Source organism: Sus scrofa, chromosome 1 (genome assembly GCF_054392235.1).
Source record: "Sus scrofa isolate SSC_HxYL_T2T_F1_AM1 chromosome 1, Sscrofa_HxYL_maternal_Yorkshire_Landrace_v2.0, whole genome shotgun sequence".
In the NCBI taxonomy this organism is placed as follows: Eukaryota; Metazoa; Chordata; class Mammalia; order Artiodactyla; family Suidae; genus Sus; species Sus scrofa.
Genome location: NC_139383.1, coordinates 280,284,288 through 280,310,021, shown reverse-complemented (window position 1 = coordinate 280,310,021; position 25,734 = coordinate 280,284,288). Strand labels below are relative to the sequence as shown.

The 25,734-nt window shown below is 46.4% G+C and overlaps 1 protein-coding gene across 10 annotated transcripts in view; it reads right to left on the bottom strand.

Moving 5' to 3' along the window:
- Positions 1-25,734, bottom strand: part of MVB12B (multivesicular body subunit 12B) — a 492,693-nt gene that overhangs the window by 235,463 nt on the left and 231,496 nt on the right. For 6 of the 10 annotated variants that reach the window (XM_084996616.1, XM_084996598.1, XM_084996582.1 and 3 more), the window contains 2 exons: positions 23,664-23,724; positions 15,325-15,426 (listed from right to left, as the gene is read on the bottom strand). Coding sequence is in view for 4 of the 10 variants with exons in the window: in XM_084996539.1 (XP_084852665.1) it covers positions 15,325-15,426 (102 nt within the window). In the remaining 6 variants the exon portion in view is untranslated. The remainder of the gene's footprint in view (positions 1-15,324; positions 15,427-23,663; positions 23,725-25,734) is intronic. The other 4 variants (XM_084996539.1, XM_084996518.1, XM_084996524.1 and 1 more) reach the window with 1 other exon arrangement.

The following is a 25,734-nucleotide window of genomic DNA, read 5'->3' as shown; positions in this document are numbered from 1 at the left end:
CCATGAGGATGCAGGTTCGATCCCTGGCTTTACTCAGTGGGTTAAGGATCTGCATGAGCTGTGGTGTAGGCCAGCAGCTACAGCTCTGATTTGACCCCTGACCTGGGAACCTCCATGTGCCTTGAGTGCGGCCCTAAAAAGCCAAAAAAAAAAAAAAAAAAAAAAAAAGAGCAGATTTTGCTGTACTGCAACAGTAAAACATAAAGTCTAAAGCAGCGCTGTCTAAAAGAAATATGACGTGCACCACCAACAAACACAAGCCACTTAGGTAATTTTATATATTCTAGTAGCCATATTCAAAAAGTAAATGAAATCAATTTTAGTAATATATTTAATTTAACCCAATAGTCCCAAAATATTATTTCAACATGTAATCCATGTAAAAATCATTAATAAGCTACTTTACTTTTTTTCATACTAAAGCTTTGACACAGAAGGTATATTTTACATCTCAAATTGGATTAGATACTTTTCAAGTGCTCCATAGTCCCAATGAGGCTAGTGGTTTCCATGTTTGACAGTGAAAATCTACAGAAGAGAGCACTCATTTAAAAAGCAAGGCCCACAGAGCAATAGAAAATGCAGGGAAGGATTCAAGTGTACTTACAAGAATTGAGAAGTTACACAAAGAGACCATCATTTGAATGTTTCACAATAAGAACAAAAAACACAGGGAAAGTCACCTGGCCCATTTCTGTCCCTTCCATGGCAACCATCTTTTAAAAATCTAGAGGAAGAATATCTTTTAAATTTAAGAAAGAGAAGAAAAATATAATATCACTCCAAAGAAAGATTTTTATAAGAAAAAAGAAAGACAGAAATGGAAATAAATGGACTACTACTCTGGCAGACAAAAAAAGAACATATGTGGACCCAAAGCTAAATGATTTGAAAGCAATTAAGAAAACATGAGAAACTTTAAAAGAACAGCCTGTACTAGAAATAGAAGTACTCAGAAATGATATGGCTGAACAGGAGGATTTTTTAGATCTCATAGAGTTATGAAACAAAGAGAAGGAAAAAAATTCAAAAATGAAGGTTAAATTAGAAGGAACACAAGCAAACCATAGGATATAAAACAGAAGTGAAAAAAATCAAAATGAAAATGAAAGAGATGAAAAGGATTTGAGAGAAAATCCTTTGAGAGAAAGTGACAAATATGGAAGTTAGGCAAAGGAGATCCAACATATGCATAACTGAAGGCCCTAAAAATAAAGTCTATGAGCTCCCGTTGTAGCTCAGCAGAAACAAATCCAACTAGGAACCATGAGGTTGCAGGTTCAATCCCTGGCCTTGCTCACTGGGTTAAGGATCTGGCATTGCCATGAACTGTGGTGTAGGTCACAGGTGTGGCTGGCATTGCTGTGGCTCTGGCATAGGCCAGTGGCTACAGCTCCAATTCGACCCCTAGGCTGGGAACCTCCATATGCTGTGGGTGTGGCCCTAAAAAGCAAAAAATAAAAATAAAGTCTAAACAATGGTGCAGAATAAATATTTTAAAGCTCAATCTATTTCCTGAAGATTGCAGAACAGAAGGACTGGAGCTCAACTTCTTTCCTAAAAACAACTAAATTACAACCAAATGCTGAGCAATCTTCAACCAAATGGACTAGAAACTTTCAAAAAGATATCCTACTCCAGAAGACAAAGACGAGGCCACATCAAGAGGTCAGAGGGGCAATTACGTAATATAAGCAACCCCATACCTCCTGGGTGGGAAGCCCCACAGACTGGAAAGTAACTGTATCACAGAGACTCACCTACAGGAGTGAGAGTTCTAAGCCCAACGGCAAGTCCCCACACCTGGGGGTCTGGCATTGGAAGCAAGAGCCCCCGGAGCATCTGGCATTGAAGGCCAGTGGGGCTTGTGTGCAGACACTCCATGGGACTGGGGGAAATGGAGACCCCATTCTTAAAAGGTGCACAAAGACTTTCATGTGCACTGGGTCCCAGGGCAAAGCAAAGGCTCCATAGGAATCTGGGTCAGACCTGACTGCAGTTCTTGGAGGATCTCCTGGGAAAACAGGGGATGACTGTGGCTCGTTGTGGGGGAAGGACACTGGAGGCAAAGCTCTCACAAATATTCAGTAGGGAGCTTTTCTCTGGAGGTGGCCATTTTGGGAAGATCTTGCCCCACTCATCAGTCAGCACTGAGAAGCCCCAGGGCAAACAACAATCCAGGTGGGACCACAGCCCCACTCATCAGTAAACAGGCTGCCTAAAGATCCCCCAGACACACAGCAACTCTAATCTCACCCAGACACAAAGCCCCACCCACCAGAGGGATAGGAATCAGCTCCACCTACCAGTGGGCAGGCACTAGGCCCTCCAATCAGGAAGCTTACAGCAAGCCCACCCCCCCATACCAACTTCAGCCACAAGGGGGGCAGACACCAGCAGTAAGAGAGGCTACAACTCTATTATCTGTAAAAAGGTCACCACACCAAAAACCTATAAAAATGAAAAGGCAGAGAACTATAACTCAGATGAGGGAGAAAGAAAAAACCCCAGAAAAACAGCTAAGTGATGAGGAGATTCTCAACCTCCAGGAAAAAGACTTTAGACTATTGATGCTGAAGATGATGCAAGACACTGGAAATAAACTGGAGGCAAAGATGGATAACTTACAGGAAACACTGAGAAAAGAAATACCAGATATAAAACTTAAGCAAGGAGAAATGCAAGATACAATAACTGAAATAAAAAATTCACTAAAAGCAGCCAACAGCAGAATACAGAAGGCAGAAGAACTAATAAGCGAGGTGGAGGACAGAGTATTGGAAATCATGGATGTGGAACAGAAAAGAGAAAAAAGATTTAAAACAAATGAAGAGAGTCTCAGAGAACTCTGAGACATTGTTAAACGCACCAATGTCCGTATTATAGGGGTGCCAGAAGGAGAAGAGAGAGAGAGAAAGGGACAGAAAAAATATCCAAAGAGATCATAGCCGAAAACTTCCCTAACATGGGAAAGGAACCACTCACTCAAATCCAGGAAGAGTAACAAGTACCATATAAAATAAACCCAAGGAGGAACACCCTGATACACATATTAATCAAACTGACCAAAATTAAAGACAAAGAGAAAATATTGAAAGTAGCTAGGGAAAAAAAAATAACATACAAGGGAACCCCTATAAGGTTGTCAGCAGAAACTCTGCAGGCCAGAAGAGAGTGGCATGATATACTTAACGTGATGAAAGGAAAAAAACCTCCAACCAAGATTACTCTACCCAGCAAGGCTCTCATTCAGATTTGAAGGAGAAATCAAAACCTTCACAGATAAGAAAAAGCTAAGAGAATTCAGCAACACTAAACCAATTTTACAACAAATACTAAAGGAACTTCTCTAGGCAGAAAAGAAAAGGCCACAACCAGAAACAAAAATGCCACAAATGCCACAAATGACAAGGCTCACCAGTAAAGGCATATATACAGTAAAGATACGAAATCATCCACACACAATTAGGCCACCACAATCAGAGATTGTGAGAAGAGAAGGGTACGAATGCAGGACAATGGAGATGCAGTTGCAATTAAGAGACCAACAACTTAAAACAATCTCATACATATATAGACTCTTACATCAAAACTTCAGAAAAACTGCAAACCAAAAATCTACAGTTGATACACAACAAATAAGAAAAATCAAGTCAAATACAACAATAAAGATAGTCATCAAACCACAACAGGAGAGAACAAGAGAAGAAGGGAAGAAAAAAAAGCAACAAAAACAAATCCAAAGCAATTAATAAAATGGCAATAAGAACATACATATAAATAATTACTTTAATGTTAATGGACTAAATGCCCCAACCAAAAGACACAGACTAATTGAATGGATACAAAAACAAGACCCATATATATGCTGTCTTCAAGAGACCCACTTCACTTCTAGGGTCACATACAAATTGAAAGTGAGAGGATGGAATAAAATATTCCATACAAATGGAAATCAAAAGAAAGCTGGAGTATCAATACTCTTATCAGACAAAATATACCTTAAAATGAAGAGTATTTTAAGAGACAAGGAAGGACACTACATAATGATCAAAGGATCAATCCAAGAAGACATAAAAATTTTAAATATCTACACACCCAACATAGATCACCTCAATATATAAGGCAACTGCTAACAACCTTAAAAGGACAAATAGACAATAACACAAGGATAGTGGGGGACTTAACACGCCACTTACAGCAATGGACAGATCATCCAGACAGAAAATCAATAAGGAAACACAGGCCCTGAATGAAACATTAGACCAGATGGGCTTAATAGATATTTATAGGACACTCCATCCAAAAGCAACAGAATACACATTCTTCTCAAGTGCACATGGAACAGTCTATAAGATTGATCACATCCTGGCCTACAAATCAAACCTCAGTAACTTTAAGAAAAGTGAAATGTCAAGCATTTTTTCCAACCACAACGCTATACAACTAGACATCAACAACAAGAAAAAAACTGCAAAACACACAAACACATGGAGACTAAACAACATGCTACTAAACAACCAATGGATCACTGAAGAAATCAAAGAGGAAATTAAACAATACCTAGAAGCAAGTGACAACAAAGATACAACACTCCAAAACCTATGGGATGCAACAAAAGCAGTAGAGGAAAGTTTATAGCAATATAAGCCTACTTCAGGAAACAAGAAAAAGGACAAATAAATAACCTAAAGCAGCTAGAGAGAGAAGAACAGACAAGACCTAAAGTTAGTAGAAGGAAAGAAATCGTAAAGATCAGAGCAGAAATCAATGAAATAGAAATGAAGAAAACCATAGAAAAGATCAATGAAACAAAAAGCTGGTTCTTTGAAAACATCAACAAAATTGATAAACCCTTAGCCAGACTTATCAAGAAGAAAAGAGAGAGGACTCAAATCATTAAAATCAGAAATGAAAACGGAGAAGTAACAACAGACATCACAGAAATACAAAGTATCATAAGAGACTACTATATGCAACTATACGTCAATAAAACAGAAAACCTAGAAGAAATGGACAAATTCTTAGAAAAGTACAATCTTCCAAGACTAAACCAAGATGAAATAGAAAAGATGAATGGACCAATCGCAAGAACTGACATTGAAACTGTGATTAACAAACTTCCAACAAACAAAAGTCCAGGACCAGATGGCTTTACAGGTAAATTCTATCAAACATTTAGAGAACAGCTAACATCTATCCTTCCGAAATTATTCCAAAAAATTGCAGAGGAAGGGATACTCCCAAACTCATTCTATGAGGCCACCATCACCCTGATACCAAAATCAGACAAAGATACCACAAAAAAAGAAAACTACAGGCCAATTTCACTGATGAACATAGATGCAAAAATCCTCAACAAAATACCAGCAAACCGAAGTCAACAATACATTAAAAGGACTGTAGATCATGATCAAGTGGGATTTATCCCAGGGATGCAAGAGTTCTTCAATATCTGCAAATCAACCAGTGTGATATACCACATTAACAAACTGAAGAATAAAAACCATAGGATCCGCTCAATAGATGCAGAAAAAGCCTCCGACAAAATCCAACACCCATTCCTGATAAAAACCCTTCAGAAAGTGGGCATAACGGGAACCTACCTCAACATAATAAAGGCCATATATGACAAACCCACAGCGAACATCATTCTCAATGGTGAAAAGCTGAAAGAATTCCCACCAAGATCAGAAACAAGACAAGGATGTCCCCTCTCACCACTACTCTTCAACATAGTTTTGGAAGTCCTAGCCACAGCAATCAGAGAAGTAAAAGAAATAAAAGGAATCCAAATTGGAAAGGAAGAAACAAAACTATCACTATTTGCAGATGACATGATACTATACCTAGAGAATCCTAAAGACTCTATCAGAAAACTGTTGGAACTCTTCCATGAATTTGACAAAGGTGCAGGATACAAAATTAATACATGACGGCATTTTCTATACACTAACAATGAAAGAACAGAAAGAGAAATTAGGGAAGCAATCCCATTTACCATCACATCCAAAAGAATAAAATACCTAGGAGTAAACCTACCTAAAGAGACAAAAGACCTGTGCTCTGAAAACTGTAAGACACTGATGAAAGAAATCAAAGAGGACACAGATGGTAAAAATGTACCATGCTCATGGATTGGAAGAGTTAATATTATCAAAATGACTATACTACCCAAGGCAATCTACAGATTCAATGCAATCCCTATCAAATTACCAAGGACATTTTTCACAGAACTCAAAATATTTTCAAGTTTGTTTGGAAGCACAAAAGACCCAGAATAGCTAAAGACATCCTGAAAAAGAAAAATAGAGCTGGAGGAATCAGGCTCCTGGACTTCAGACTATACTACAAAGCAGCAATCATCGGAGTTCCCGTTGTGGCGCAGTGGTTAATGAATCTGACTAGGAAACATGAGGTTTCGGGTTCTATCCCTGCCCTTGCTCAGTGGGTTAACGATCCAGCGTTGCCGTGAGCTGTGGTGTAGGTCGCAGACGTGGCTCAGATCCTGTGTTGCTGTGGCTCTGGTGTAGGCCAGTGGCTACAGCTCCGATTCGACCCCTAGCCTAGGAACCTCCATATGCTGCGGGAGCGGCCTAAGAAAATGGCAAAAAGACCAAAATAAATAAATAAATAAAAATTAAAAAATCCTCGGATCCCGCATTGCTGTGGCTCTGGCGTAGGCCGGCAGCTACAGCTCCGATTTGACCCCTAGCCTGGGAAGCTTCATATGCCGCAGGAGCGGCCCAAGAAATAGCAAAAAGACAAAAAAAAAAAAAAAAAAGAAAAGGCATTTGATACAGTACCTTATGATTTAAAAAAAAAAAAACCTCTTATAAAACTTGGAGTAGAAAAAAAATCTAGATCAATGGAACAGAATAGAGAGCCCAGAAATAAACCGAGACTCCTACAGTCAATTAATCTTCAACAAAGGAGGCAAGAACATAAAACCAGAAAATGTTTCTTCAGTAAGTCGTGTTAGGGAAACTGGACAACGGCATGTAAATCAATAAAACTAGAACCCACCCTCACACCATGCACAAAAACAAACTCAAAATGACTTAAAGACATGACATCATAAAACTCCCAAAAGAGGAGTTTTCATTGTGGCTCAGCAGAAACAAATCTGACTAGTATCCATGAGGACGCAGGTTCGATCCCCAGCCTCCCTCAGTGGGTTGAGGATCTACTGTTGCTGTGAGCTGTGGTGTAGGTCACAGATGTGGCTCAGATCCTGCATTGCTGTGGCTGTGATGTAGGCTGGCAGCTACAGCTCCAATTCGACCCCTAGCCTGGGAACTTCCATATGCCACAGGTGCATATGGAAAAAAATAAAATAAAATAAAATACTCCTAAAAGAGAACATAGGCAAAACATTCTCTGACATAAACCATACAAATGTTTCTTAGGTCAGTTTCCAAAGGCAATAGAAATAAAAACCAAACCAAACAAACACGACCTAATCAAACTTATAAGCATTTGCAGAGCAAAGGAAACCATAAGGAAAACTAAAAGACAACCTATGGGATGGGAGAAAATAGTTGTAAATGATGCAATGGACAAGGACTTAATCTCCAAAATATACAAACAACTCATACAACTAAATAACAAAACAAATAACCTAATCAAAAAAATGGGCAGAAGACCTAAACAGACATTTCTCCAAAGAAGACATACAGATGGCCAGTAGGCACATGAAAATATGCTCAGCATCACTAATTATTAGAGAAATGCAAATCAAAACTACAGTGAGGTACCACCTCACACCAGTCAGAATGGCTGTCATTAATAATCCTACAAATAACAAATGCTGAAGAGGGTGTGGAGAAAATGAAACATTCCTACACTGTGGGTGGGAATGTAAATTGCTAAAACCACTATGGAAAACGGTATAAAGGTTCCTCAGAAAACTAAATATAGAACTACCATATGATCTAGTAATTCCATTCCTGGGCATATATCTGGACAAAACTATAACTCAAGAAGACACATGCACCTCTATATTCATAGCAGCACTATTCACAAGAGTCAAGATGTAGAAGCAGCCAAAATGTCCATCAACGGACAAATGGATTAAGAAGATGTGGTACATATACACAATGGAATACTACCCAGCCACGAAAAAGAATGAAATAATGCTATTTGCAGCAACAGGGATGCAACTAGAGATTATCATACTAAGTGAAGTCAGAAAGAGAAAGACAAATACCATATGATATCACTGATATATGGAATCTAAAATATGGCACAAATGAACCAATCTACAAAACAGAAACAGACTCAGACACAGAAACAGACCTGTGGTTGCCAAGTGGGAGGGAGGAGGGAGTGGGATGGACTGAGAGTGTGGGGTTAATAGATGCAAACCATTATATTTAGAATGGATAAGCAATGAGGTCCTTCTGTCTAGTACAGGAAACTATACCCTGTCTCTTGGGATAGACCATGATGAAAGATAACATAAGAGGCAAATGTATATACATGTATGACTCGGTCACTTTGCTTTATAGCAGAAATTGGCACCAACTTGTAAATCAAACATAATTTTAAAAAAGAGGAACTGAAAAAAATCTACTTAATTTGATAAAGTTTACATATTCCCCAAATAAGCAGTATATATAATAGAGGAACTTTAGGAATACATCTTTATGTCCTGGAAATACACCAGGATGTCTCTAATAACCGATAGTATTTAACATAGTATTAGAAATTCTAATTAATACTATAAGGAAGTAAGATTGTGAGGTATGGAAGGGAAGCCATAAAACATAAAACTTCCATTATTTGTAGATATGATTATCTGTCTAGGGTACCAAAAGAATTCACAGACCAATTATTAGAACAAATATTAAAATTCAGCTAAGGTTGCTCAGACATAAGATTTAACTACCAAAAAAAAAAAAAATCAAGAGAATTTTCTATACCAGCAATAGCCAACTAGGAAATGCAATATATATAAAAAAAAATGAAATACCAAAAAATGTAATATGTCATAAAAGAAACATAATTGTAAGAAAATGCAGTAAAAAATGAAATATATCACAATTGCAACAAAAATTACATACTCGCTAAGAATTAATCCATGAACCTACAAGACCTCTATGAATTGAATTTTAAAACTTGAATAATTGACAACTCTTGGATAGGATGACTTAACATAATAATCAAGTCAACCTTCCTTAGATTAATTCATAAATTCACCTCAAGCCCAATCATAAAAACAGTTATATGGGGGGGGTGTGCTTCAAAAATTTGGTAAATCTACTCCAAAACTTACATAAAGTAATGGAAGGTACATGAAGAACTAATCCAAAAAAGAACCAAAAAGGGAATGGGGCGGGGGGTAACTTTGCTACCAAATAGTAAGATCTACTACAAAGCCATTGTAATAATAAACTGAAGTGTTGGCATAAGAACAGATAAATATATCAATGGAACTAAGCAGAGACCTCAAAGACTTGCCTCTGTACGTATGGGAACTAAAGAGGGACAAAGGAGGTGGCACTGCACACAAAGTAGTGCAAACCAGCTCAGTCTACTGAGAGTGTTACACCTGGGTCCCTGCTTAGCCTCACATGCAAAAAGGACTCTAGGGGAATTAAAGATGCAAATGCGAAAGTTAAAAATCTTAGGGCAAACAGAAATAAATGTTAGCGGATACCTTCAGGCTTCAGGAAAGGCAAAGAGGCTTATTTCACAAAACCTTAAAAAAATAAACCATAACGTACAAATTTCCTGAATTTGATTACATCAAAATTAAGAGGTTGTGTTTAATAAAAAAATATGAGCCAATTAAGAGTCAGATGAGAGGACTGAGATTCTTTTTCAAAGTCCGAAAGTGACAAGGGATTAACATCTAGAATATACTCTGTAAAGCAACAAGAAGAGGACATCAATTCCAATAGAAAAATGGGCAAATGATATGACAGGCAATTTACAGAAAAGGAAACCCCAAAAGCTAATAAGCACACGAAGTGATGCTCAAACTCATTAGTAGTCAAAGACATGCAAATTAAAACAAGATAGCACTTTACACCTTTAGACTGGCAAAAACTACAAAGCTGGGTAATACCAATTAATGGCAGAAATGAGGACGACAGGATCCCTCACACATGGCCGATGAGAGTGTAAATTGGTGGGGCCTTTTTTGGCGAGCGGTCCCAAACTACTTATGCAAATTAAGCACACCCACAACACTCGGACCCAATGAAATTCTAACACATGTGCACAAAGGGAAATCCACAAGGATGTTTGCTGCAAGTTTGTTAGAGAAGGGATAACAGCAATCTGGGCTGGCCCTCGCTATTATTATGAAGCAAAAGAGCATATGTACAGGTAACAACTTGGACAGATATTAAAAACAGTGCCAACTGGAAAAATTAGTAATGGAATGGTGATAGTACACAATGTTATTTACATAAATCATAAGTATATGCATACCCTCTGCTATTTATGTGTCTTGCCCAAACCTCCAGCTGAGCTAGCCACTTTTTGCTTGTCTGTATCACCACGATGTCATTGATGTGACTGATTAAGGGGATGTTTTTGTGCAATCTGAAAGCAGTCTGGAGCTCCTTAAGACTATTTTACAATAGAGGACAGGAGAGTTAGCAGAGTCCTGGGGCAAAGCTACAAATAACTATGGCTGTGCTGTTTCAGATCCTCTTTTCTGATCGGAACAGAGAAGAATGAGTTCACCAAATCAGTGGCCGCACACCACAGACCTGAGGCTTTATTAATCTGCTCCGGCCATGATACTACCCCCGAAACAGCAGCTGCAATAAGGGCCCCCATGATTGACAAGAGGAATGAGATTCTTTGGAAGGAGAGAAGCTGCCTCAGAGAAGAGGAGGGGCAGCCCCTCTGTTTAACCTGGTGGGAAAGAAGAGAGTACAGATCCTACAGCCAAGATGCTGGGTGGCCATGAGTTGAGGGAGCATCAGATGGCTTCTCTTTCCTCCGTGAAGAACTGACTTTTACATTTATCATTACTGGGGGAGAATTTTCCCAAATAACTATTTCTTGAAGATGCCGTTTTTTGAAGACAACCCTGTATTCCATCTCAGAGATGCCCAATCCACTTGACCAATCCCACTGTAGAAACATGAGCACCACCTGGCACAGTGGTACTCAACCCACATCCATGGGAGGACCCCCACTTTTGGTACCTCTTCTCTTTGAGACCCTGGATGAATGGGTTCTCCCTGCCCTGGGGTCCTCCTTCTAGGAGCTTCCTGAGCACAGCCCTGCCTAAGTGAAACCCACTGCCATCCCACCCACCCATGACAAACCCTTTAGCAGAGGGCTGGCCTCCCCACCACTGTCCCTCCAAGGATTTGAAGAAAAAGGCAGATACCCACTTGGGCTCTATTTTTTTTTTTTTGTCCTTTTTTTTCTTTTGTCTTTTGAGGGCCACACCCATAGCATATGGAGGTTCCCAGGCTAGGGGTCCAATCATAGCTGTAGGTGCCAGCCCATGCCACAGCCACAGCAACGTGGGATCTTAGTTGCATCTGTGACGTACACTGCAGCTCACAGCAACGCTGGATCCTTAATCCACTGAGCAAGGCCAGGGATCGAATCCGCATCCTCATGGATACTAGTCGGGTTTGTTAACCACTGAGCCACAGCAGGACCTCCTCAGGCTCTTCTTAAAGACAAAAAGGATTTATACATAGACATAGAAAAGCACACAGACCCATCTGAGCCCACAGTGCATCCAAATACACATGCAGACACTCGCACAGACTCACTTATACACACTTGCATACATACACACTCACACATAGCATTTGCACCTGCACACATGCCCACGTGGACATACCCCTACACATAGGCTTAGCAATAACCATTTTACTATCCTCACGGGGGGATGGCTTGTTTCAGCTCCCCCATGACCAGGGCCTCAGCTGGGAAGAACCCCACAACTGGAGGCATCTTCACTCACATTTCTGAGACTTGGACCGGGATGGCTTGAATGGCTGGATGCTCATCTGGCATCTCCCTCTCTCTCCTTGAGGTCTCATGGCCTCTCCACATGGCTTTCCCATGTGGCTTTCCCATGGGGGTCTGGGAGTAGCTGGGATTCTTAAATGGTAGCTCAGGGACCCCAGGAGTGAGTGTCCCAGGTGAACAGGTGACTTCCCTGTGACCATTTATGACCTAGCCTTGGAAATCCCATAGCATCACCTCTGTCACCCTACTACACAAAGCAGTCACGAGCCCACCCAGATTCCCGGGGAGGAACACAGATCTCACCTCCCAAACACAGAAATGAGAAGAAACTTGCACCCATTTTTAAAAATGGCCACACAAAAGACTGTCTATACACACACCAATACATATGTACCCATCTTCAGACACGACACACATCTGTATATAAACACACGCACAGGCCTGGTCCTCAGAACCTCTATTCTATGAGACTTAGATAAACATACATGTGCATATGAACACACATGTCACACAGACACAGTCACACAAGCGCACCCACAGTCACACCTGACACGCCCCAGGCCCTGCCCCCGAGATGAGCACTCCAACACCTGCAGCCACACCGGCTGGCTCCCTGCTCCACACCTGGCCAAGCTGGGGGCCAGGATGGGCTGAGGTGGCTCGGCTGGTCGGGGATGGGCCCTCTCCCCTCAGCACCGTGCCCTGGTTGCTGGGGGCCTGGCGAGAAGGCGAACAAATAACCTTGCAGTGTTTAAATAAGCCAAGTTTTGTGCAAAGCAGAGGTTAATGTACTTGATTGTTCAATGTCATGTTTGTAGTGGATTGGTGGAGGGAAAAATGTGATTAATTGCCCCGAAGCCCACGGATCTACAATTATTTGGTTGTTGTGAACAAATAAAGGACTACAGTATTCATCATATTCAAATGAGGCAGCAGAATAAATGATGGCGGACCGGGGAGGAACAAAACCCAGGCGTGTTCCCGCACAATCGGAAGGCGACGGGCGTCTTGTCAACCAGACGCAGGGTGGTGGCGGGAGCCGAACCCGTTTGTCTCTGCACCGCCAGCAAGGGCTCGGCTGACCCTGCAGGTGCCGGCGTTAATTCATGTCACACCTCGCGCCTCCATCCTGCGTGGCAGGGAAACCAGGCGCCGATTTCGTAATAAAGACTTGTTTCTGACGAGGCCCGGTTTGGGGCGGGGGGCACAGATCTTCATTAGAGCCCCTTTCCCGGGCGCGCTCGCTACAGAGCACAGGTACTGGCTAAATGTGTCCGATCATTCATCATGATTTTGCCCTCCACTTTGTCACAGCGTGGGGATTTAAGGAAGATAGATGGTACAAGATGTTGTCTCCTCCACAGACGCTTTCTGCTCTGGTAAGTGTGTCCGATGCAGAATTATTTTGCCACTTTATTATTTCCTAGTGAGTGTTTGTCAGAGCTTCGCCTCTTGGAAGGAGCGAGTTGTTTCCTGTCACTCAGGGATGTCGCGGGAGCCGTGATGCTTGGCTGGGCTCGCCAGCCAGCTGGAACCTGGGCAGGGTCCCCAGGCAGGGCTGCGGGGGGTCCTGGGAGTCTGGGCCACAGGGCGAATGTCAAATCCAACAGAAATGGGGAGAGGCTGGCTTTGGAGAAGGCGGGGCACAGGGGTTTTGGACCCAAGGGGTTGGGGAGTTACGGGGGCATCTTTCAGAACCTGGACTGGCTGTAGGCCAGCTGGCTGGACGGGGAGCTGTTCAAACCAGTGTCCAAAGGGCTGTAAGAGCTTGGCCTTGAGCTGAGCCAGCTGGAGAAGGTGTGGGCAAGGCTGGGACCCTGTGGGGCTCCTGATGGCCTTAAGGCAGCGTGGCCAAATTCTGGTGCCCACTGCTGGCATCAGATGAACTTCCTTCTTGCCCTGATCAGAACAGCCGAGGGGGCAGGGGGTGACCAGCAGGGGTACTGTGGTGGGGGGGTGGTTAAGATAGGGTGAGTTCAGCTTGAAGCTGGAAGTCCCGCCCAGAGCCCTGGGAATTCTTGGGAATGTGGGAAGATCATTCCAGGCAGGGCTGGGCTACAGAGGTGTGGGCCCTGGGGTCCAAAGGTGAATCCAGCCTCAGGGAGAAGGTGGGGGTATCGGGAACCACCAGCTTGTCCTGAGGTCCTTTCTCACTTGTGTTTGTTCTGCCCGGGTCACTCCATTGGCTCCATCCTCCAGGGCACCTGCTTCCCACTCTCGCAGCTGGCTGGGCCAGTGACACTCAGCTGTCCCAGCCTTTAGGGCACAAAAGAGAAATCTACATTCTCTTTGCGTTCCCCCTCAGTCCACGCTGGCCAGAGTGGGGAGTCCAAGGATAACACTCCTTGGAGGTTCGGGAGAAACTTATGGAGACAAGCTCAGGAGGAGTCCAGGAAGAGGTGCTTGGGGCACAGGGACGGAGGAGAGGGTGCCCTGCCTTTCTCTGGCCCCAAGATGCCATTCCTAGAGTCCACCATGCTAACTTGTCCATGCCTCCCGCTTCAAAGTGTCTCTGGAGACAGAACAGTGTGGAATAAAAAGCACAGTTTTGGAATCACTCAGGCCTGGGTTCAAAGCACTGACTAGCTGCAATGTTTCTGCAGCCTCTGTCTGCCCATCTTATGAAACAGCTACGATGACATGGCAGCCTTCTCTGAAGCTCTGAGTGTGGTGGTTCCTGGCACGCAACTCAGAAGTCCACTCCCTGCCTCCTCTCTCTGCTTCCCGGCCGCTGGGAGTCCCTCATTCACCCCGACCCTAGTCATTCCCCTGGGTGACCCTGCCGGGGCACAGTCTCCATGGCCCCACACACCCTGGTTGGCAGCCAGCAGGGTCCATGGATGAAGCAGGTGGCATAGGATGGCGCTGCCTTTCTGCCCCAGGCACGACCTCATCTTTCCCTTGTGGAAAACCCAATAGAAAATCTTTCTCTTTTCGTTTTTCTTCTCTTTTTTTTAACGGCCACACCCACGGCATATTCAAGTTCCTAAGCCACGGGTCAAATCGAGCTGCAGCTGCAGGCCTATGCCACAGCCATGGTAACACCAGATGCCAGCCGCATCTGCGACCTACCCCGCAGCTTGCAGCAACACTGTATCCTTAACCCACTGAGCGAGGCCAGGGATCAAACCCACATGCTCACAGAGACAAACTGAACCCACTGAACCACAACCGGGAATCAACAGAGAATCTTAACAGTTGGCAGCTGCGAACTCGCCGGCCCTTCCCCAGCCCTCCTCCAGCCGGGCCCCGCCCATAAGAGCGGGGTGGTCGGAGAGGAGAAATGAGAACACACCTTCATTCCAAACAACGTGGCTATGCAGAGGCAGGTCCCAGGTCAAAAGTCCCAGATGATGAGTATTCACTTACCGAACCCCTGGTGCTGGTGCTTTTCCCACCGCTGCGTCCCTGAAGCAACGCGGGTGCAGAAGCGCAGCTCTCACTCCCACTTGGCAGCTGAGCAAACTGAGTCTGCGGACGAAATAACGTGCTGAAGATCTCGCGGTAGTAGCTGTAGAGCAGGGCGGGACCTGGGAGCAGCCGCGACTGACACCCATTGCATCCAATCAGAATGTAGCCCCACTCCTGTGCTTTTTTTTTTTTTTTTTTTTTTTTTTTTTTTTTTTCCCCATTTGGCCCACTTCTGCAAACCTCTCAAACTCCTGGCTCCGCTTTCCTGCCAGGGTTTCCAATTGGAAACCCCAAATCTGCAATTATGTGCAGTTTTATGTTTAAGGTATATTTCTTCCTTTTTAAAACTCAGTTTATTGGGATTTTTTTCCTTTTATGGCTTGTCTCCTATTCATTCATTCATTTGTTCATTGAGTAAAACTAAGGACCTACTGTGTGCAGTGAGCTCAAATCAGCAGGTGGTGAGAGTCAGTGAGAGGGGCTAGCAAAGCCCCCGGCAAATTCTCTGGTGAAGCAGTGGATCTCAGAGGAGCCAAAAGATTACCTGGGCAGTGGAAGGATAGCACTGGGCACTGTTCAGTACCCAGAGGCCCTCATGCAGAGGAGCAGTGGCTATGCCCTTTGCTCCATGCTCCGAGCGCTGTCCTGGGTTGGGCTGTATCCACTTTCAGCAAGACTGTGGCCCCCGCCTCCTCCCTTCCTCTTTCCGTTCTGCAGCCAGACTGATTTTCCTTAAACACAGCTCTAAGGATGTCACCCTCTGTGTCAAAATCTTAGTGGCTCCCCATTGCCCACCTACTTCAGAACTAAACTTTGAACTTGGCATTCGAAGCCTTTCATGACCCAGCACCAACCTACCCAATGCCACCACTCATAAGCTTGATCTTAGCCTGTCACTGAACGTTTTCTGTTCCTGTGTTTACTCTGTTGTATAATGGGGATGCTAATTAATAGTACCTACTATGGCAGGCTGCATTTTCCAAAAATGTCAGCCACAACACACATCCCATCCAACAGCTCTTTTTTCTTTTCTTTTCTTTTTTTTTGACTGCACCCACAGCATATGGAAGTTTCTGGGCCGGAGGTCAAACTCACACCACTGCAAAGACAACACCAGACCCTTAACCCTCTGCACCCCAGCAGGAATTCCCAACAAAGCCCTTTTTATAAGAACTATTGACTCTTCCCTGGGGATAGTGGGGACGATGTTCCCACCCCTTGAACTTGGGCAGACTGCCTTGACAAATACAGCGAAAGTGATACCACATGACTCCCAAGGCTAGGTCATAAAAACACCAGGTGCTACTCCTGTCTCATTCTCTTAGGATGCTCACTCTTGGAATCTGGCCGCCATACTGTGAGGAAGCCAAGCAGCCACCAGGAGAGGCCACTGGAAGTGTTGATAGCACCAATTGGCCAGCCATCCTGAAAGCCATCTGCCCCAGCTGATACTGGGTCAAGCTGAGATAAACTGACCCTTGCCAAGCCCTAGGGCAAAATAAATGATAATTGTTATTTTAAAGCATTCAGTTTTAGGGCAGCTGGTTGCATGGCAAAAGCTAAAAGAAACACCTACCCTTGTAGGGTTCTTGTGGGATAGATGAGTGTATGTGTTTGCCAGGGCTGCCATAACAAAACACCATAGACCGAGTGGCTTAAACAACAGAAATTTATTCTCCCCTAATTCTAGAGGCTGGAAGTCTGAGATCAAGGTGTCGGTAGGGTTGGTTCCCTCTAAGACCTCTCTCCTCGGCTTTTATGTGGCTCTCTCCTCCTCCCTGTGTGGTTACGGGGTCCTCCTCTGTACCTCTGTGTCCCAATCTCCCCTCGAGGGACACCCGTCATACCAGATTAGGGCCCACCTTGGTGACGTTATTGCAACAATTCAGCCCTTAACAATAAATTAATATACACGGAATATTCAGAACAGTACTTCGCACAGACTAAGGCCCCAATAAATGGTAACTGTGTTATTATTCCAACTATGGTCACCTGCAGGCTGGCCTGACCATCATCACTGTCATCTGTGTGGGCTCAAGTCACACATATTACCTCCCTCCACCCACGGGATCCCCCAGCCTCCTCTCGGACCGTCTCCTCGACCTGTGATGCCCAAACCTTTTCTCCATCTTCCCAAATTCTCCCTTGTCTTGGGAGGCCCCCCAATTTCACCACCCCCTGATCCTGCCCCCCACTTTTTCCCTTGAGTTCTTGCAACTTGCAGGGCTCTGGTTAGCAGTTATGCCTGGTCTGCTGTGTCTGAGAAGCTTTGCCTTTTTTGAGCTGTGCCTTTGTACTTTCTAATATAGAAAGAGTGGGGGGTTTCCCTGATGATAAAAAGTTGTGTTCAGTTGATAAAATTCAGACAGGTCCGAAAGGTTTAAGAAGAAATTAAAAATCACCGAGGGGTAATGACTTAACATTTTTGGTTTTTATCTTTCGGGACTTTTTCATATGTGTATATGCATGTGGGTGAGTGTGTGTGTGTGTGTGTGTTTCTTGATTCTAAGACAACACTGTGGGATGCATCATTGCCTTAATCACAGAGCTTTTAGAGGAAAAAAAACTACTGCATTAAACATATATGTTAATCATCATCACACACTGCTTTTAGAAATGTTAAAATGTGAAAAATATGTACATCTTGGAGCTAAGAAAATATGATATAAGCCTATATCTATGTTTTTCAAAAGTGGGAATCTATGAGTATTGTTTTATGGCTTAATTTAAAAAAATCTGACTGACAAAGCTTGGCCATCTTTCCACATCAAGAAATTGAAGCCCACACTATTGGTTTTAATGGCTGCATAGTATTCCATTAAATTGCTCTATGATAATTCCTCACAGAAGGGCATGAATATTTTATTATCATTCTAGTACAAACACATTTGTAGACCCTTGTTCTTCTTTTTTTTTTTTTTTTTTTTTAAGATAAAGTCCTCCAATCAGCACTTCTGGGTGGGAGAGCTGAAGCTCTTTGCCCAGGGGTTGGCTGCCCTGGACATGAACTGTCCCTGAACCATCTGTGGGTCCTCCAGCTTAGGCTTGGTCACTGAGCCTGCACAGCAGGGCTCTGGGAATAGTTGACATGTGTGCATTTCCCAGCAATAACAGGTCAGGAGACAGACCTCACATGAAACCCTGCCTCAAACATATGCGATGAATTGAACTTTCTGCAGCTAAGAAGGCATAGTTTTGGGGCTCAGCCGTGGTTTCAAATCCCAGGACAGCTAGTGTGACTTCATCTCCCAGAGCCTCAGTGTCCCCATCTGTACAGGGCAGACAATGCTACCTCCTTGGCAGGTCTGTGTGGCTGGGTGTCTGCCCTGGCTCTGCACAGCATCGCAGAGGGTGGAGAGGCTAGGCTTGGCCCGCCCAGGCACCGCGCTCGCGAGAACCAGAGGAAGAACTCTGCACCCCAGTGGGCTCTGGCCTCCGTCAGTGAGTTTGGCCCCAAGTGGCACAGACCACAGGAATCTGCGGTGGGGTCCTTTGAGTTCCTAAGAAGAAGATTAGGACTCACAGCTGCCATTTGCTGACGACCCACTATGTGCCAAGCACCTGCAAAGTGCTGTCTATTCATTCTCTTATTGTGTCCTTCTTGCAAGGTGGAAATTACAGCCCCACTTTACAGAGGACACTTTGGAGAGGACTGGACCAAGACCTCAACTCTGACCACTTTCACCACCACATCTCTCACCTCCACCCCCTACCCCATGGCCCAGTCCTTCTCCATCTGCAGCCAGAGCTTTTCAAAACCCCAAGCTAACTGGGACATTCCTCTGCTGAAGACCTTCTTCAGTGAGTCTCTTCCCAGGCTTCTTGGGGAAAAATTCAAAGCCCTAAACATAGCCAGGGATGCTGCTTGGATAGTCTGGTTCCCCAAAGCCCTCCAGCTTCACGTCACCCATTACCTCTTAGTCCTTGGGTCTAAGTGCTTGGTTTCTCCCAATACACAAGCTCCTTCCTGCCTCAGGGCCTTTGCACAGCTCTTCCACTGCCTTTACTGCTTAATCTCTACTCATCCTTTCAAATTCACCTTCCCAAGGAAGCCTTCCATAACATTCCCCCCTCTGTCCTATTTTGGAATACATATATTTATCATCATTAGGGTGGATCATAGGAAACTGCCAATAGTCGACCATTTTGGACCTATGCCAATGGCAATTTCCTCCGGTTCAACCTAATATTTATTGTGTTATCTCTTCAATGTCAGGCTCCCTAGCATTTAGGAGACTCTCACCATTGATACAATGCTTACCATTGTATCACCCCATCACTGTACCTGGACACAGAATAGAACCTCAATAAATTTTGGTAAACGAATGAAGAATGAAGTTGCAGGTTGGGACTGAACCCCAGTCTCTCTGGAAGAGTTTAAGTAACTTGGCACCCAGCCTATACTAGCCTGGGGGCTGCCTGCCCACCAACGGCACTGGTCATGAGTTGCAGAGACACAGGCCAAGGGAAGCAGCCCAGGCCCTGCTGGGTGGACAGGGCTAACCCACAGTAGCTGGCTCCAGCTGCCACACAACCTGACCCTGGTTCTCCAGAACTGTGTCTGGTTTCACTGGGAAGTGGCCAGGATGGCAGCAGGGCTCCTCTAGACAAAGAGGCACAGGTTTAGGGGCGAGACCTCAGGGCTGACCCTCCCCACTCAGGTCCTCACTGGCCAGCATTCCAGACTTGCAGCTTGTGCACTGTGCCCCTGCAGCCACACGGTGGCAGTGTTGGTACCAACTGGGCTCCAGAGCCACGGGAGCCTCAGTCTGGCTCCTGCAAGATGCCCTTAGAGGCCAAGTCGCCCAAAGGGGGCGTGTGCAATATGGGCTGCGAGTGTGAGCTTGTGTTGATGGGTGTGGGCACTTGCATGTGTGCGGAATCTTGGGGGGTGGGGCCTGGGTATATAGGTACAAACCTGTATTCCTATTTCCATAACTGGGTGTGTCTATGTGCCTGCAAGCATCTGTCTTCCATGGGTGTCTTTGTGTCTCTGGTTCTGTACAGGTATCCCTATGTGTGTGTGTATCTTTGTGCCTAATAGAATGTGTGTCTGCCTGTGTATGGTCTCTTTCTGCCTCCATTGCACTTCTGTTTCTTAGTGTGTCTGTCTTTGCTTTGTGACTATGTGGATCAGTGGTGTGTGCGTGCGTGCGTGCATGTGTGTGTGTGTGTGTGTGTGTGTGTGTTTCCACCTGGGCCTCTGGGCACAATGAAGAGAGAGCCAGTAGCTAATGCATGTGTGTGTCTGGGTGCCAGGACACACCAAGGTCAGGGGCTTCTGGGACTCTGTCTCCTCCTCCCCTGTCACTGGCACGGACAGCTGCTCTGATCCTGACCCCTCAGCCCCCAGCCTCAGGCCCCACCAGGTGGGCGCTCCCTTGAAATGCCCTGTTCCCCCATCCACCCAACCCTTACAGCTTTCCCTCTGGTTCCTCCTCCACCAAACCCCAGCTCCCGGAGGCTCAGATGTCTGTCCAGAGGTCCCTGTAGGCTCAAGTCACCTCCAACCCCATTACCCCGATGGAACCAAATCCAGTGTGCCTGCAGCGAGGCCCCAGCTCCCCATCTCTAGGGTCCCAGGTGGGTCCCAGGTGGGTCCCGAAGGAACAAGCTTCAGGGTATGGTGGGTCCCCATCCTCAGACCAGAGGTGCCCGGAGATTGGGCTCTGCCTCTTCCTCTGACCTCAGGGAAGAGCCACGTCAGAGTCTGGAGGGAACATGGGCACCCTGGTTCCTGGGCAGGCATTTCACAGCCTGGGTGCCAACTCCCTCCCTTCCCCCACACCAAGCAAAGGCCCAGGGTGCCACGTCTGGCCACTCTTCCCCCGTGGTTATTAATAATTGGGTATTAGGCGAGAGGCGACTATTGATTTCGGCGCAGGCGGCTCCGGGTTGGGGTAATTTATGGAAACACTGGCGTCCCCGGTGATAAATAATGAGGTGATCGCAGAGACGGGTCACTAGTGAGTGGCCTCCAGCCCGCTGCCCTGTCCACTAACACACAGGCTCATAAATGGAAGGAGAGAGGGAGAGAAACCCGGGGCTGGCCGTAAAGACAAAAGACACGGTGGTGGTGAGAGGCGCCAGGAAGACAGGAGAAGCAGAAATACGGGGCGGTGGGAGCCACGAGGCGGGGCTGGTGGCAAAGGAGCAGGGAGTCACAGAGAGAAGGACAGAATGACAGACAAGGACAGGGACACAGAGCAAGAGACAAGGCAGAGGAGAGAGATGGCCGCTGTGAAGCCACAGACAGGCAGGGAGAGAGGGGGAAAGACAAAGCCAGAGAGAGAGAAACGGTGAGAACAGAGCCGGGCAGGGCAGGGACAGCGATGGGGAGACATGGGAACAGAGACAAAGAGAGACACGGTTTGGGTACCAAAGGCCATGCTGAGTGCCTACTAGTGCCAGCTCCGCCCTGGGTCCTCACTGCATCATGGTGGTGGCTCTACGTAGTGATTCAGAGCAAGGACTCCAGAGCCAGCCTGCCTGGGTTCAAAGCCCCGCTCTGCCCCTTGACCTCAGCTGCATGACCTTGGGCGCGCCCCTTCACCCTCGGTGCCCAGCGCCCCCATCTGGAATCTGAAGCTAGAAGTCCTACACCAATAGTGATGAGAAAGGATGAAAAAGTCAACATCCGTACCCCTGGGGACCAGTGCCTGGCACTGGCGGGTTCTCCAAACGCATGTTTGTCCTGGCTCCTGTCAATTTCACACAATTTCGTTTGATTAGATGCTCTTCCACTTTACGGCGTGTCTAGTTTACAAGGAGCAAATGGGGGAAAATGAGAATCGGTCAGACTGGGAAGCTTTGGGGTGACTCCCTGCAAGAAGTAGGGTTTAATTTGGGCCTAGAGGTGGAATTAGAAGACAAGGTATTCCAGGGGACAGTCTATGCAAGAACATCACAAATTTCAAGGTCGAGAGGACCCATTAGAGCATCCTCTAATACCTGCATTCTCTCTAGACTCTCTCCCCTGATGTCACCAAACTTGGCTGCCTCCAAGGATGGGGAACTCATTACCATCCTTGGGGAACTCAGACTCTAAGAAAGTCCTTCTTCAAAAGTATCTTCAGGAGTTCCTGTTGTGGCTCAGTGGTTAACAAACCCGACTAGTATCCAAGAGGATGTGGGTTCGATCCCTGGCCTTGCTCAGTGGGTTAAGGATCTGGTGTTGCCATGAGCTGTGGTGTAGGTAGAAGATGCAGCTTGGATTCTGAGTTACTGTGGCAGTGGCTGTGGCTGGCAGTTGCAGTTCCAATTCAACCCCTGGCCTAGGAATCTCCATATGCCTCAGGTGTGGCCTTAAAAAGACAAAAAAAAAAAAAAAAGAAAGTATCTTCATGCACTGCCCCTATACCACCCTCACCCCCTCGCCCACCCCAGTTTGGCTCCCAGCAGTTTGCAGTCAGCAACAACTGGGAGCTCTTTACAGTACCCACCCCACGTTCTGATCATCAGGTACAACCACACGCAGCGCTCTAAAATTCCTCCTGGGCGGGTTGGCCAGTCCTCTCCCTGCTCTGGCTGCTCTCCTGGGTGCTCCAGCCAGGTGGCCTCCAGGGGCAGAGCCAGGGACCTGCTCTGTGCTCAGCAGGACAGAGAGGTCTGGACGATTGCTTTACCCCTGACGCACAGCGTTCAGACCCTGCTCTGAGGGTTCTTGAGAGGTGCCGGGGGCTGCCTCTCCTCTTCCACCTCCTCTGTGATTTGTTGTACGTAATAGTAAGTGTGAAAAACCATAGACTACAGGCTATTGAGCCTGTCACCCCAACGGGAGGCAGCTTAGAGCAGTGGGTGCCAACATAGTATGTCCTGGCCCTGCTGCCCATGACCAAGTGACCTTGTTGGGTCCTTTGAACTGCTGGAGTCCCAGTTCCCTCCAGGATAATAGAGCCTATGTGTAAGAGGCTTAAGAGCAGAGAAAAGCCCCTTCTGTGGGCACTGCTGTAATTACATCCTCCTCCTTCCCCAATCCCACCCCTTTCCATGCACAGATAGGCTGGGACTCTCTCCTTTAAGTCATTTCCAAATATAAGCGCTCCTATGGGACCCTGGCACGTGCATCTTGACACAGCTTTGGTTCTGGGGCCAGCATGGCTCTCTTTCCCCCGGCAAAGCTACCTCTACCTTCATGCACAAGGGACGGAGACCTCAGCAGAACAGAGCACTGGGGCATGCCACCAGGGACCCCCCGTGTGGATGCAGCCTGCCATATGGGTAGTCACTTGGCTCTTGTTCATGCCACACTTTCCCATCCCTACTACAAGCATGTCCCCAAAGCCCTCATCACCCACCTTCTAGGAATCAAGACGCCAGCTCTCAGCCGCTCCTCTCTAACCCATTGGGCCAATCATCCTGTAGACAAGAACATGGGCCAATCAGATGCAGCCTTTTCTTAGCAAACCCACCCCTCTCCTGGGATTACACACTACCTCCCCTTAGGTGCTCACAGGTCATCCTTTTATATTCCATTCTAGAATCTTTTTTTTTTCTTTCTTTCTTTCTTTTTTGGCTGTCCCATGGCATATGGAGTTCCCAGGTCAGGGATCAGATCTGAGCTGCAGTTGCAACCTATGCCACAGCTGTTGCAACATGGGATCCTTTAATCCACAGTGCTGGGCCAGGGATTGAACCTGTGCCCTGGGGCTTCCGAGACACCACTGATCCCACTGGGCCATAGCGGAAACTCCCCATTCTAGAATCTTAACTGAGATGTTGAAATGCAAACAACACTGCTATTGATGACCATAGCAGCTAATTAATTTTTGTCGGTTTCCCATTGTATAGATGAGGACACTTAGAAAGGTTCAATAGCTCGTTGTAAGAAACATGCTTTGTTGGTCTGTACTCTTCTCTTTTGCGGGGGGGCGGGGGGGCCATGCCTCTGGTATGTGGCAGTTCCCAGGCCAGGGATGAACCCGAGCCACAGCACCAACCTGAGCCACAGCAGGGACAAGCTAGATCCTTAACCTGCTGTGCCACAAGGGAATGTTGTATCTGTATTTGTCTAATTTCATCTACTTCTGTGTGTGTGTGTGTGTGTGTGTCCACAGGATACAGCTGAAGATGGGTGACTGGGTGTGGTGGGGATGAGCACAGGAGGAACTATGTTTAGAATAATGGAATTATGTTTTAGAATAATTAGGTGAGGAGGGCACCAAACGCCAGGTTGCCGAGCCTGAGTTTTATCTTGTGGGCAATGGAGAGCCACGGAAGCCGTCTGAGGTTACACCTGAGTGGTTGGCAGATGAATCTCGCAGGGGGTATAAGATGAATGAGGCTGGCAGGGAGGAGATGCAGAAGACCTGGGGAGATAAGCCATGTGACAGGGGGGAGAGGCCAGTGCCAGGGCAGGGGGAACAGGTGGAGAGGAAAAGCTGGAGCACCAGCTCAGAGGCAGGACTGGCTGAACTTCAGGTGAGCGGATGGGGCTGGGGGTGGGAGAGGGAGAAGGCACACATCTGACCCTATCAATGCTGACCCCATCAGCGCAGATGTGTTCCAGGGTGCCCCCCCCCCGAAAGAGAAAGCCTTTTGGCCGAGAATAAAGGCCAAGAAGCAGGTGGAGAATTCAGTATGACCCTGTGGAGTCAAAGGGCCTAGAGGTCATGTCCAAGGGCCTTTGGAGATGAGCTCTGATGCTCGGGAGAGGGGTCAGGGCTGGACATTTGGCAGAGTGGGGCTGGTGGTCAGAGCTGCTGGAGGGCATGAGATGCTGGCAGGACCAGTGCGTGCTCAGCATCCCCTGCACCGTCTGCCTCCACCACAAGCCTGGGAAGACCGGGGGCTCCTCGGGATCCTCATCTCCACCCCGCACAGCCTGGCACCAGCTGGGGAGGCAAGGAGGATGCTGCGATGGAGCCGAGAAAGGCACAGTCAGAGGCACCAGAGGAGGGAGAGCTGTGGCCAGCAGTGCAATGGGGGTGGGACATCCTGGACTGGTACCCAGAGGCCATCCATCAGAGCCTCTGGGGGAGTGGAGGGGATGCACTTGAAGACTGTGGTTCCAAGAGGAAGCGATGGCAATAGCCATTGACTAGGCTGCCACTATGTACTTTTATCTCAGGTTGCTCCCTCAACGACCCTAGGAGAGGTTGAAGACGGTGGACTCATGGTCCCTGACTCTGCTTTTCCAGATGGGTGATGGAGCCAGGATGAGAGTCTAGATCTTGGCTGAGAGAAAAGGAAGGACACAGTTGGATCCCTCCCCTGGGCCTGGGCCCCACAAGGTCCTTACCCTTTCTGTTCTGGGGTGCTTGGTCTCTGCCCCCCCCCCCGCACACACCTACACAACCCCCTTCCCACCGACCGCCCTTGAGTTTGTTTAGGGGTCTGTCTCCCCCAAACCCAGCCTGGGGGCCCCTC